The following is a 13969-nucleotide window of genomic DNA, read 5'->3' on the forward strand; positions in this document are numbered from 1 at the left end:
GCATATAATTCTTTAAAGGTTTATCTGTATGACGGTTTGTCATGCTAGACTGTAACCCTTGTTCATCCAATAGTATTTTAAAGTTATTTTTTAAACTAAGAAAAACTGCTATTTCACATTCAATAGTTATAAGTGAGCTAAAAAGCCATCTACTGAGTTCACCTCAGCTAAACAAAAGTCCCCAAGCTAATTTCTAAGACAGTCCTATATTTGGCTGAATACAAGGCTGGAGAAGTTCAATGTAAAGGGCAGTCTTTCATTTTTAATGGGAAGTCGGAAACACATAAAAATAGCTTTATGGATGGAGTTAACTCTAGGTTTTCCAATAGAGAGATGATGGCATAGATTGCTTCTTTGTAAAGCTGCAGTGGGAGCAAGCTTCTGTTTTCAAGTCTGTCAGTCACAACACATTAGTTTAAAATTGTCTGTGACAAGGATCTCCCCCAGAGTGTACCAGATGCAAAAGCAAGTCTGTATTGAGAGGTTCTATTGAATTTATTGCAGAGCTGAAGTAATAAAGACAACTCCTTTCCCTCTGAAGTTAAGAAATAATCAAAGCAACCTTTCCCCCCTCCTTTCTTAAGAGTACGAAACCACGCCTAATGATCTTGGAGACACCACGAACAACAGTAATCAGATCACTTCTCCGGATGTTTCCAACAAAGAGAATGAAGATAGCATCACTGTAAGTATATACATTGTTTCCTGATCCCTAATCTTGGCAGACTTGCTGACTATGTAACCAATGAAATTGTGGAGATCGGGACCCTGAACTACTTGAAACCAGAGCTATTACCGCATGATGACCCAAACTCAGAAAAAAGAAAATGTTTGAACAGTGCCCCTCACTCTGACCCTCACCCCCAGTTTTGAAAGTGTGAATTACTTCCCAAGTTAAATTGCTGTTCAGTTTGTTTCATGCTGGTCTGTACAACTAAGTGTAATTTTTAGGCCAGAACTCTGCTTCTAATTTAAGCCAAAGAGAGCAACTCTTTATTTACAAAACAAAGACATCCAGTGTGATTTTAAAATTGTTTGAATACCAGTCCTGAAATCAGCTTCTCCTCACAGAGAGGTGAGGTGCAATGAGCTTTCAGACTCTTAACTTCATCTTTAAAATGTGATTATTATTATTATTATTATTATTATTTTCCATAAGACCACTTGTATTTGACTTCATCACATGTAGCTGTGTTGGTGGTTCTTCTCTCCTGTATCCTTGCATCCCATGCTGTCCTACTGAGCTGCTGGAGAACAGTAGCTGGTGAGAAGTTAGCATGGCTGCCCCCAGCACCAGTCACCCTGCGCAGTAGGAGACAGGGAAAGCTTGTGCACTGTGGCTCAGCAAGCCAGCTGTGATGTGGGGAAAGGCAGGAAAGGAGGTACTGCTGGCTGGTGTTGTCTCAAGACAGCAGGACAGTAGATGCTTTGTGGTGATAGGCTGTGCTGAAATACTTGGTGGATCTTAGGCACTCTTATCTCCTCTGATAATAGAACCACTGAATGGCTGAGATTAGAGGGGACTTCTGGAAATTGTCTGGTTTCCTCACCCCAGGGCTCAGACTGGGGGTGACAACAGCAGTTGCAGGTCTCTGTTTTTATTATCTCCAGGAATAGAGGCTCCACAGCCAACCTGGGTGATCTGAGGCAGTGTTCAACCACTCTCATTGTAAATCATAGAATCGTAGAATGGTTTGGGTTTGAAGCAACCTTTATGACTGCCTAGTTCCAACCCCATTTGTATAGGCAGGGACACCTCTGTCTAGACCATGTTGCTCAAGGCCCCAAACAGCCTGGCCTTGAATGGTTTTGAGGGGAGGGAGCATCCACAGCCTCAGTGGGCAACCTGTTCCAGTGTCTCACCACCCTCACAGTAACTAATTTCTTCTTAATATCTAGTCTAACTCTACTCTTCTCCAGTTTAAAACCATTTCTCTTAATCCTGCCAATACCTGCTTCTATAAAAAGTCCCTCCCCAGCTCTTTTGTAGGCCTCCCTCAGGCACTGGAAGGCCACTATAAGGTCTCCTTGGAGCTTTCTGTTTTCCAGGCTGAACAGCTGCATGTCTCTCAGCCTGTCCTCGTAGGGGAGGTGCTCCAGCCCTCTGACCATTTTTGTTCTTCCTCCTCCTCCAGCAGCTTCTTGTCCTTTTTATGTTGGGGCTTCAGAACTGGATGCAGCTGTTTTCTGACATGTTTTGCTTACTTGCTTTCCCATAACATGTCACTTTGTGTCCCTTCCCCATTGTGAACATGTAGGATGTTGAAAAAGTGTTTCTCAGAGGTTCACTGAATCTCAAGTCTCCTTAGGGTGGAAGAAAGCTCAACAAGTAGCAGTTTTCTGTCCTCTTTTATCTGAGTGCAAATGTCTCCTGCTTGAAATGAATCTCTCTATGCAGCCAGGTTAATAAGGATGAATGACTTTGAAGATAGTTCATGAAAGCAACACAAATAGATCTGTTTGTGTCCTCTTTTTACAGGTGTATGTTGTGGTGGGAATTGCAGCACTGGTATGCACTGGCTTAGTAATAATGCTCATTATTCTGAAGTTTGGAAGACACTCTAAGTTTGGGATGAAAGGTAAGCAGTGTTGCTTTTTATGTCTTCCGTAATAGCTGGGGATTGATAAGGTTACACATTAGCTTTCTGCACCAAGAACAGTTGAAATAACCAAATGAATGGCCATCACAACTTGTGTTTCATTCATTCATTGGGTAAGTATATGCAGAAACAAATGCAGGTGGAAATACAGGATTTTAGATCAAGCTGTTCTACTCTTTTTTAATGACAAATAAGATTTCTTTCCATTCTACTGAATAGCCCTGTGCAACACTTCCTGGAGTAAAATATTGTACGAAGGAAGAATATAGGAAATTAAATTTATTTTGATATGACTTAGATTACAAGTATTTGATGAGAATCTATGCTGTACATAAAAGCATGCGGCAAATGTTGCATTAAGGTAATAGATGCAAAGAAAAACAATGGCAAAAGTAGAAGGTACATTTGCAGTGCCTCCTGTTTTACAGGACTGTCTGACGGATACATTTTTGTGAACTTCTGTGTATATCTTGGCAAGTGGCAGCTGGAGAGGATAGCAAGTGGTCATGTCCCTCTGCGAGGGAGACATCTCAGCTCTTCCACTCACTCATTTTTTTAATTTTACAGCTTGATGGAGGGATGTGTAATGTTTGCACATGGGTACAAACTTTGGTGACTCTGGCTTATCCTTCTCAGTACTCTTTTCAGAGATACCTACTGTATATTTGGTGTTTCTATATTCTGCTTAGAAAAGAGTTCCTGGAGCACATGAGATTTGAGCAGAGCAGAATTTTAGATGGTCCAGGGATGGTAACCTTTTCCTTCACCTCCTTTTGTTGTGGTCTTTGGGTAACATTAAAAGAGAGTAGTAGTTGTAAATGATCTTGTAAAACAACATTAAGCCTGCAGCTCATGATCTTGGACAGATACTATAAAAAACTTCCAACAACTGAACAAATTTGAAGTGTAAATTTTATCTGTGTACAGAGCTTTCTGAATTGCAAATAGAAGGCAAGTTAGTGGAAGTTGAATGAGAGCAGTGACTGGCAGTGTCTAATATTATCTCTTTAAAGCCAAGTGTTTATTACATTTTCCAAAATTTGCACACGTATTTCAACACATTGCAGAAATTAGGAAGAAAACTTTACCCTGAGGGAGAATGTATAGAATGTATCATTTTGTCTTTTTGATTACCTTTTTGGGAGTGCTTAATATGGCAGTTATGTTTTGGTATCTTCAAGTAGACCTTTTTGCACAAAAATAACCATCTTACGTAATCAGTAAGTTTGACTTTGGTGGATCCATTTTTGCAATTTGATTAGGTATTTCATATTTTAGGAAGGGTACATTTTCTGCATGGCCATATGAAATTACAAAGACACAGCAACCTCATGCATAGAGTTTATTTTATTCTCTAAACATAACCAATGGTGGTTACCAAGAGCAGTGATACAAGTTCACAGTTCACTTGTATTCCTTCAGAAACTAATCAGTCATAGTATGTGCGGCAATTGTGAAATGTCACTGTGAGCTACAAATAGCTGTTAAATGTTTCATTAGAAAAGAATGACCTTCAATCGTCTGTGATGTGAATCTCAAATTCCTCCAGAGTTTGCATTCACACCTGAACTTCCAAGTATGGCTCCATCCATGACACTGCATACCACATACACTCTCTTAATCAATATAATCAATATTATTGAGTATATTAAGGCAATACTTAATGGCCTGAGATCATAACATCAGATATTGATATGTCAGACCAGAGTAATAATATTGCCTGCTTTGAAAAGGCTGCTGGATAAATATATTTTGAGGTATCTGAGCATGAGTAAAATAATGCAAAGGTGAAGAGAATATTTTTGCATCAAGTATTGATCAGTATAATGTCAAGTTTTGAGGGGGAAAAAAAAAAAAGATTAGATCTGTGAACTCCTTGAGTCATATACCTTCAAATTCATTGACAAAAGAATTATTTCCAACTTAGAGTGGTTATTGTCTGAACTACAATGCAGAAGGTCTGTGCTGAGCAGCTACAGAGTGCCATAGAGCCAACATGCCTCCCTTTGCCTTCTTCCTGTTAGTGTAGCTGAGCAGAAATAATCTAGTTTATGTGATAAGGAGCCCCAAGTCTCTGGAGGATTCCACTCCATTGGCTGTGCTGGTAAACCAAGATGAATGGAAGAGCTGTGTAAAAATAACCTCTCTTTGGCTTTTCTCTTCATGTTGTATATCTAAGATGAGAGGACAGCTTGGACTATGTTCATCTGTTGTATGTGTTTCTTCTGGATTCTAGCTGGAGTTGGGTTGCACCATATGAGGCAGTTTTTCTAATACTTGTGTTGCTTCTTTTCGCTCATCTTCTAGAGCCTGGGGAAACAGCAGGTTCTGATGATTGATTTTAGGGACTGTATTAGTTTAGGGCTGGTCATGCAAGAGCAGATTTAAAATATGATTGGTATGAAAAAATATACTGTTCTGTGAATGGTGGGCTAGACTTCCAGATAGCACTGAAAAATACATCAGGGTAACTGGTGAAACCTAGATATCTATTTTTTTTCCCTCTGCTTGTGTACATTTTAAGCACTTTTTGGTATAGAGTCTGTTGAAAACAGCTTTGTATGAAAAGCTCTTTTTGGTTGCTCCAGTTCAGAGATGAGGCTTCTAGGATTTGCAAGATGTTGCAGCATAAATTTTGAATGCTTCAGTTAATTTCTTAAATGTATTCATTAGGATTTGTGGGTTACTCTTATGAAAAACCTTGGCTGCTGGAGGTTGTAAAAGTTCTTACAATGGGAATTTGCTGAAGTCTGCCAGGGTGTCTCTATATTTTTTGTGTATGTCTGACTCCATCTAACCACATAAGAAACTGAAAAATTGAAAAAAACAAGTGAAAAGGGCAGGAGAAGGTTTGTGATCTCCCTGATAGAATCAGTGGAAGAATAATTCTGGTCCTGTTCTATTCTACATCTCCTGTTGAAGAAATGGTTGTAAATAAACAGCTAGTTGCAAAGCAACCAACTTTATGTTTTGCAAATGTTAATACAGCATGGATGTAAGCACAGAGGAAACTGATGTAAAGTAGATCAGTTGATAAAGTTTGAAACAGCATAATTAAAAGGATGAAAATGTTTTTACTGATATGAACCATAGTAAATTTTAGCACAGGGTGTCTCTGTTCCTGCAAGAGCACAGTATACATAGCTCTTCTTCTACTTGCAAGATGCACTGGAAGTGGATGGTTGTGGACCGTAACATTACTGAAACTGCTTTATTGTTGTAATAGACTGAGTTTCTGTACTTTTTACCAAAGCTAGAAAGGAGGAAGAATTCAACCCTCACTAAAGCTGCCCCTTCTCTCATAAGAAAGTAACAAATAGAATCTGACAGAAGTAGAGGGAAACGTGTGTACTTAATCCCACTGGGGCTAGAGGTTTTTTGAATGTTTGTATGAAGCTTTTGTCCATGTTTTGAGCCTTATGCAGTAGTGCAAAGGAAGGGAACAGAGTCTGAAATTCCCATCACACTTACTTAGCCTGTGCTAGCTGTCTTCTTATGTCTGTGGCTTGAAGGTCACACTTTGAATGATGTTTCTTCTTCCTTGATCTCTCTCTGAACTGCCTACTGTGTCCTAAACGGGATTGCTGTCTGTGAATGATTTGCCATTTTTGTGATCTTTACAGGCTGTACAGCTCAGGGTACAGAAATTTGGCTGTCTTTGACCAGATATCAAGTGGGTTGATTTAAAGAATAAAGCAATATTCCTTTAGGGACAAAGAACCCTGAAATAGTACCATTCCTTCAATACCTTGCTAGCTGTTTACTATGACTTCTTTGTGGATAGCTTGGAGTATCAGATGGAATGCCACACTATTTCGCCAAGCTGACTAAACAGTGTTGGGAATAAACACAGATTTTTTCCAAACAAGGTCAAAACTGAATTTTACTCTACTTTTAGTTTTATCTCTAGCGTGATTTCTGTGTCTTTTGTTCTAGCCCACAGAATTCCTTGAAAATTTCTTTCTTAAAAATGTTATTCCAATTCCAAGACAATCTCATTCATAATGATGGATTTCTTTTTCTTCTTCTTTGTATCATTTACTGTATTTTGTAAGGCTTTGCCTTGTAAAATTTCACTATATTTTGAGCACTGGTACAAAGACAGTGTAGGAGAAGGCAGACTGAAACTCATCTTCAGATGGAGCACATTTCTCAACTGTCTTATAGTATTTCAGTTTAGGTAAGAAACTTAGAATAACAGTATGTAACCTCCTTACTGAATAACATTGTTTTTGTGCACTGTGATAACAACTTCTGACAGACTGTCTCAATAATACTTTCAAGTCTTGAATCCTTATTTACCCAAGTAATTATATTTATGTGACTTTAGGTATAACACTGTCCAGGTTAGAGTGGAATAGTTTTTTGTTCATTCTTAATGAGATATTTTTTTGAGGCTTTTGCATATGCTTTTGGATGCAACTTTTCTCTCCTATTTTTCTCTCTTATATGTCATTAGGCATACAAAAAGTGATCATTATTTTCTCTGCTTTTCTTTTTTCTTTTTTCTTCTTCTTTTTAAATTTCACTCCATGTTTCTATGTCAAAGTTGATGACTGCAAGAGATTTCAAAACAAACCATATCTAATTCAGACTAGAATGCAAACAGTCCCATCATAGAATGCATCAGTCCCAGCAGGTGGCTTAAGTACAGGTATGGGAAAAGGAAGAGATATTTAATTAATGAATTTCTGCATGTGTTACTTAAGCAGTTGGTTGCTTAAGGACTGAGAGAAGAATACAAGCAGAACAGAAGCCCCTTTATGCCTTTTAATTCTAAACCAAATGCAAAATAAAAGCTTTGTATCTTCAGCAGAGACCTGCAGTATGGCAGACATGATCAAGTTGTTTATATGACTGTAATAACAAAGTTATCTTTGAGAGATAACTTGGAGGAGATATGCTCAAAATGTAAGATCAGTTTGTAGTTTGGGAACATACTTAGTGCTTGACCTTCATCAAGTCACTGAAATACTGAACTTTTTGACTTTCAATATGTATCTACAGAAGTAATTCTGTATTGTGTAATACCCACCCAAAAGCTGTTTCAGCGGTTGTCAGTCTTTTAATGTCTTCAGAACATTTAATTATATAGTCAACAAACAGAATATAAAGGAGAGATTATCTCATGAGCGAGTGTAGTATGATAAGATGTAGAAAAAATGAATGTGTTCAAATACACAGAAATTAGTATGTAGACCAGTAAAGTCAATGATGATATCGCTTATCTGATGTTACCCTGTTCGCAGGGGACAGAGGGGAGGGAGTCCTGCTGCGTCACAACCTGTGCCCTTCGCTAACGCCTGTTACAACAATCTGAAGATAACATAAGAAGCTACTTTTTGTTTTTTGACATTGGCATTCCAATCCATGTAGTCGTGGGCAAATCACACAAATCGTCTGTCTCCATTACGCAATGGAGACAATAGTATTTATGTATCACATAGACGTTTGGAAGACGGATTTGGTGACGCTTATAAGTACCTTACAAAAAGCAAATTACCTTACAAGACACAAATTACTGTGAGGACTTCAAAGACTGAGAGTTCTTATGAACTGATCCATGAAAGTCATTCTAGATAAAGGATTTTACAAAGATCTTAAAACATTTAAGCCACCGCTTTCCTCTATTCTGGTAAAGAAAAGAGGAGCCTCTTAAAACATTTCTTTGGGGCCATGTTACCTTATCAGAACATACTGTTGGGCATTTCTAGCTTTCCACTGTTTATTAATATAAAATTTGGTCTCCGGATCTCAAATTTCCATTTCTGTCTGCTATTAGTATCCCCAAATCTCATCTTAACATGCAGGATATAAAAGAGAAACATAGCTCCAGTTCTGAAGCAGCAGCAAGCCAGTGGGTGACATGCCAAATAAATAAATAAATAAAGACTTACAAAGTCAAGGGGAATTTTTATTAGTAAATGGACCGTTTAACTATGATTTCATTTCACTGCAGTATTCAAAGCTAGTTGTATTAATTGTTGTACAAAATGAGTTATCTGCTTGTCGACAGCTCTTCATGAATTTGCTACGCAGATGAATATTGTTAACACTAAAATAATCAGAGGTCTGTCTGTTTGTAATGAAAGTATATGTAAAGAAGGAGTAAACAAGTGCTTGTTATATTCCCCCTTCTCTCTCTCAAGCAGAAGCAGATAAATAGGAGGTGGGGTGAAGAACTGTACATGGATGTAGTATGAGTGAAGCGAACAGGTTAGAAAACAGATGGAAAGAGAATAATCACAGTTTCCAGGGCTCTACCTTGATACTGATTGAGGCTTACAGCAATATCACAGCTCCTAAAACAAGTCTTGATCAAGGTAGTAGCAAAAGAGAAGAGTTATACCTAAAAGTGTTAAATTGCAGAGAGCTGGCCTACATTCAGCCTACATCCATGCTGCATCAAAACTCCTTCCTTTACAGAACCTAGAGTTCCTCTTTCAGTTTCTTAAGTGCTATGCTTGAACACTTACATGCTTTTATATGGACTTTTGTCCATACACAGATCATGCTGTTTTGAGAATGCACTGTTTGTGAGAGCGAATAGTGATCTAGCCCTAGAAGAATTTTAGAAAGAAAGGAGGCTACATGTAGGAAAAGAATATGAAGATGATTGCAGTGGGGAGTAGGTGAGAATGTGGGTAATAATAATTGTAACTAGAGTGAGAGCAACTACAAAAATAGTTTGAAGGAAGTATTTGGATATAGTGAAGGAAGAGGAAGAAAAAGAAAGGACAAAGAATAGCAGAGCCAGCTTTTTTTAAAAAATTTAATTTAATTTTATTTTATTTTATTTATTTTTTATTTGAAGTGGCCCTGGTTTTCCAACACTTTAAGTACTATTTACTACAATATCATGGAGATTACCATTTGACAAATACTGAGACTAGATGATGCTAGGAAATAAGTTGCTAAAAAACAACAGTAAAAAAAACAGAGGTGGGAATGTGAATAGTAGATGAATAGAAGGCACTCCTTCTATTTACATAGAAATTATATCCTTTGTATCTCTATCTCCAGCTAGCAAACTAGTTAATTTGGAAGGGGCTACTGGCAGAAGTACAGTTAGCAGTTCTTCTGTTGCTCCGGCAGTCTGGACTGCCTCATATTGACGCTCAGCACAGCTGGCACTGGCAGTCACTCTGAGTAGAGCCTGGTCCAACACCTCCATGCTCAAAGCAGAGTGAGCTACAGCAGGGTTCTCTGGGCTGTGTACAGCCAGGATTGGAAATCTTCAAGTATGGAGACTCCACAGTGTCTCTGATCAAGCTGCACCAGTATTGAATTACCCTTACAGTACAAAATATATTCTTTTCCTTATGTTTAAAGTAGAATGTATACTACTTACAGTAAAGTGGCATCTTTTTCATGAGAATTATGTGGTTCAGGTATGTGAATATCAGCTGAGTAACACCACTGGGAATTACAAGTATATGTTGCTTAGGACTTTGCTACACTTTTTTTACAAAACCCGGGAGATTTTATGTGAGTTTCCGCATGTTTGCATTCCTCAGCTTTCAAAGGTTGGATTCCTGCTATGGTCAAATTGCATCAATTTTTGTTTCAGACTCTTAAGTTAGAACTCTTTTTTTTTTTTTTTTCCCCTTTGAAGTTTGGAATCCCTGAGCTTGTCCTGAATAGTAGATAATGTTCTAATTACCTGGTTCATAATGTTGTATTTTTTAATTCCTGTTGACACTAGCTGCTTATGAATTCTGTTAGCAGATGCTGAGTGCAGTTGGAGTGCCTTTTTTGTTTCAGTCCTGTAAAAGCTTTTGGTATTGAGTTTCACACCACAGGGAAAGATTCACCATGAGCTCAGAGACTGTTTTGCACAGCACACTGTGCTCTAGGTCTCTGCTGCTGCTATTGTTCTGCTTCCTGCAGTGGAGCTGTGTCCTTTAAAGTAGCATGGATGAAATTACAAAAAAAAAAACAGTACTCTTCCAGGTAAATGTGTGTCTAGAAGAGCCACACAAGCAAAAACTACTCAGAGTATGCATACTATTTTTCAAGTTTTTTTATAATTATTTGGACTTTCCCCAAACTGGGCTAACTACTTGTTCTTTCTTGTCTGATCTTGCAAGAACACACAAGAGTAACTTTTTATGAATTTTCTTCCTTAATGCACCTGATAGTGCCTTTGGTTTGTATATTCTCATAGCACTGTACTCTTAGAGCATGAGTATTTGGAAAAAGCATTAAAAACAGGTTTTTCCTTTTTTGCAAGATTCATAACACTTCTTTTCTCAGAATGATCAAGAAATGCTGTAAAAATGTTGTAGCAATGCTGTTGCTGCTTAGGAAGAAATTGAGAAGCATAAAGAGAAAAATATAGACAAAAGGTAGCCAAGCTACTTGATTATCTAGCAAAAAGAAAACTTTATTTTTGTTTCAGTTCTGGGCAAAAGTTCAAATAAGATTGTTTTATTTGAATGAATGGGTCCTTTTTGTATTTCTTTTTCACACAGAAGTGCCCACCCACCAACATAAACCCATATACGTTTATCATTTCCAAGAATATCTTCAGGCTAGGAGCAGGTTTGTGTTTTCGTTCTTGACACAGCCTCAGCACTGCAACCTGTGAATTCCCCAAGATGTTTTCTTTATGGGTAGTTGAACACACATTCTCCAAATGACTCATAGCTGTTCGCAGTTCTCTTACAGAAGATATGGTACCTCTCCTGTGCTTCCTCGCTTGTGTGACGTAAGTATGTCTCCCTGTTTCACATGGGCGCTGTTTTAACCTTTTACTTTTATTTATTTCTAAGACTGTGGCTATACTCAGACAGCAGCATGGATTATGTTCCACTTTAAGGATCAGAAAAATACATAATGCCTTTTCTCTCCATAAATGAGTGAAAAAAAACAAGTAGAAAAGTAATTCCCTGTTTTTACATAGACTTCTAGGCTGTTGCAAAAGGTGTAAATACAAGTCAGAATTGCCTCTTTAAACAGAAGTGTCTCATAGAATTGTGGAATTGTAGAGGCTGGAAGGGGACTTCTGGAGATCAGCTAGTCCGACCCCCTGCTAAAGCAGGTTCCCTGCAGTAGGTTGCACAAGAAAACATCCAGGCAAGTGTAGAGTACTTTGAGGATTCTCCACAGCCTCTCTGGGATGCCTGTTCCAGTGCTCTGTCACCTCACAGTAAAAAAGTTTTTTGTCATGTTCATGAGGAATGTCCTGCATTCCAGTTTATGTCCATTACCTCTTGGCCTGTCACTGAGCACCCCCAACTATCTAGCCCTATCCACTTGACACCCACCCTTTATATATTTATAAACACTGGTATGATCCCCCTTTAGTCTTCTCCAGGCTGAACATCCCCCTCATCTTCTTTGTGGTCCTCCACTGGACTCTCACCAGCAGTTTCCTGACTTTATTGAACTGGGGATCCCAGAACTTGATGTAGTACTCCAGATGTGACCCCACTGTGGCAGGGCAGAGGAGGGGGATTACCTACCTTGCCTTGTTGGCCACACTTTTAATGCACCTCAGGATATCACTGGCTTTCTTGACCACAAGGGGACACTCCTGGCTCCTGGCCAACCTGTTGTCCACCAGGACACTCAGGTCCTTCTTAGCAGAGTTTCTTTCCAGCAAGTCAACACCTAACCTGTATTGGTGCATATGGTTATTCTCCTCTGCACTTGCTCTTGTTGAACGTCATAAGGTTCCTCTGTGCCCACTCCTCCAGTCTTTCCAGGTCTCACTGAATGGCCTTCTTGTGTATCAGCCACTCCTCCCAGCTTTGCATCATCAGCAAAGGGTGTGCTCTATACCTTCATCCAACTCACTGATGAAGATGTTGAAAAAGACTGCAGCTGGGAACACTGATGTCTGCAGGCCTCCAACTAGGCTCTGTGCTGCTGATCACAGTCCTCTGAGCTCTGCCAGTAAGGCAGTTGTCAGTCCACCTCACTATCTGCTCATATATTCCACACTTCCTAAGCTTACCTACAAGGATGTTATGGGAGACAGCACCAAAATCCTTGTTGGAATCAATGTTCATTTCATCCATTGCTCATCTATCCAGCCACTTGGGGCACTGTAGAAGGCTGCCTGATTGGTTAAGCATGATTTCTCATTGGCAAATTTGTGTTGACTAACCCCAATAATCTTTTCTTTTACTTGCTTGGAGATAACTTCCAGGATAAATTATTCTTTTATATTTGTTTATATTCTTTTATATTTTATACATATAAGTTATTCTTGTTATTCTTTTGGACTCCCAGGACTTTATGGTCTTCCTTGATTTTTCCCATGTTTGGGCATGCAGTGTCATTCTTGCCTGCAAGAAAAATCAACAGTGAATACAATGAACAGTAGACTGTCCTCCAGACAAACTCTGGCAAAGTCTTGGCAATGTCCTAGATCTTGGTATGTGAGAGGCAGCATATCCCTTGAAACTCCCTGTCAAGTTGGCAGAGGGGACTTCATTGCCTTTTAACAGGGATTCATTCACTACAACCACTCATCCTTTCTATGTATGATATCCACTGTGGGCTGGCAGTACAGTTTCTTCTTGTGGATCTTGATCATGAATGTCACAGGTATCTATAGCTGTTAAAGGTTTTTTATTTGTTATTGTCACGGGTTACTTAGATTTACCTATGCCCGTGACAGGGGAAGCCACCCCATGCCCCCCCCCCCTCCCCCCCCGGGGCCCGGAAAGGAGGGGGAAAAGGGCAATGGGATAAAAACAGTGGCAATCTAAGGAGGAAAAACTTATTTTACTAAATATGATAACGAAATACAAGTAAACACAATATAATATAATTGAGGCTAACAAATCGAACAAACAGAGAGAGAGAGAGTCCCCGAAAACCGAGAGGCCTACTGTGAACTCTAGGCGACACGGCTGGAACACTTCCCACTCTCCGAGAAGTTCGAGAGAAGAAGGAGGGCACTCCAGCCTGGGAACGAGATTATATAGCTTCCTGGTCCTGTGACTTATTATTACCCCTGTTGTTCTCTGGGATATGTAGTCTTCTTCTGTGGACTGCACATTCAATAGAAGTATCCATACTTTACATGATGTTATGATGTGGAATACTGATAGCAAAATTACAAAATTGCAAAATCATGACAATAATAAAGCTGGAGAGTGGAGACTGGAGGTGGGGACTGCTTTTGCAGGTCACCAGGGACTAAGGTGCCTCCTTCCCAGTGTTGCACACTACTGGAATGTGACTATTATATAACCTATCACTCTCTCAGTGCCTCTAACACTAGGCATTTGTTCTTCTATTTGTCCTTTGCCCTGCACTGTCCTTTTGAAGACTGTTCAATTTGCTAGTGTCAGAAACTGGGAAGAACTGACAGTACCTGAGTGGAAATGAGAAATGAGATCTAACAAGATCAG

The 13969-nt window shown here is 39.1% G+C and overlaps 1 protein-coding gene across 8 annotated transcripts in view; it reads left to right on the plus strand.

Annotated features, from left to right (window-relative positions):
• The window catches only part of NTRK2 (neurotrophic receptor tyrosine kinase 2), a 205584-nt gene that overhangs the window by 57432 nt on the left and 134183 nt on the right, over nucleotides 1-13969 (plus strand). For all 8 annotated transcript variants that reach the window (XM_015849249.2, XM_032441164.1, XM_015849251.2 and 5 more), the window contains exons 10-11: nucleotides 585-685; nucleotides 2480-2579. In XM_015849249.2, coding sequence (XP_015704735.1) covers nucleotides 585-685; nucleotides 2480-2579 — 201 coding nt within the window. The remainder of the gene's footprint in view (nucleotides 1-584; nucleotides 686-2479; nucleotides 2580-13969) is intronic.

This window comes from Coturnix japonica, chromosome Z (assembly GCF_001577835.2).
Source record: "Coturnix japonica isolate 7356 chromosome Z, Coturnix japonica 2.1, whole genome shotgun sequence".
Classification (NCBI taxonomy): Eukaryota; Metazoa; Chordata; class Aves; order Galliformes; family Phasianidae; genus Coturnix; species Coturnix japonica.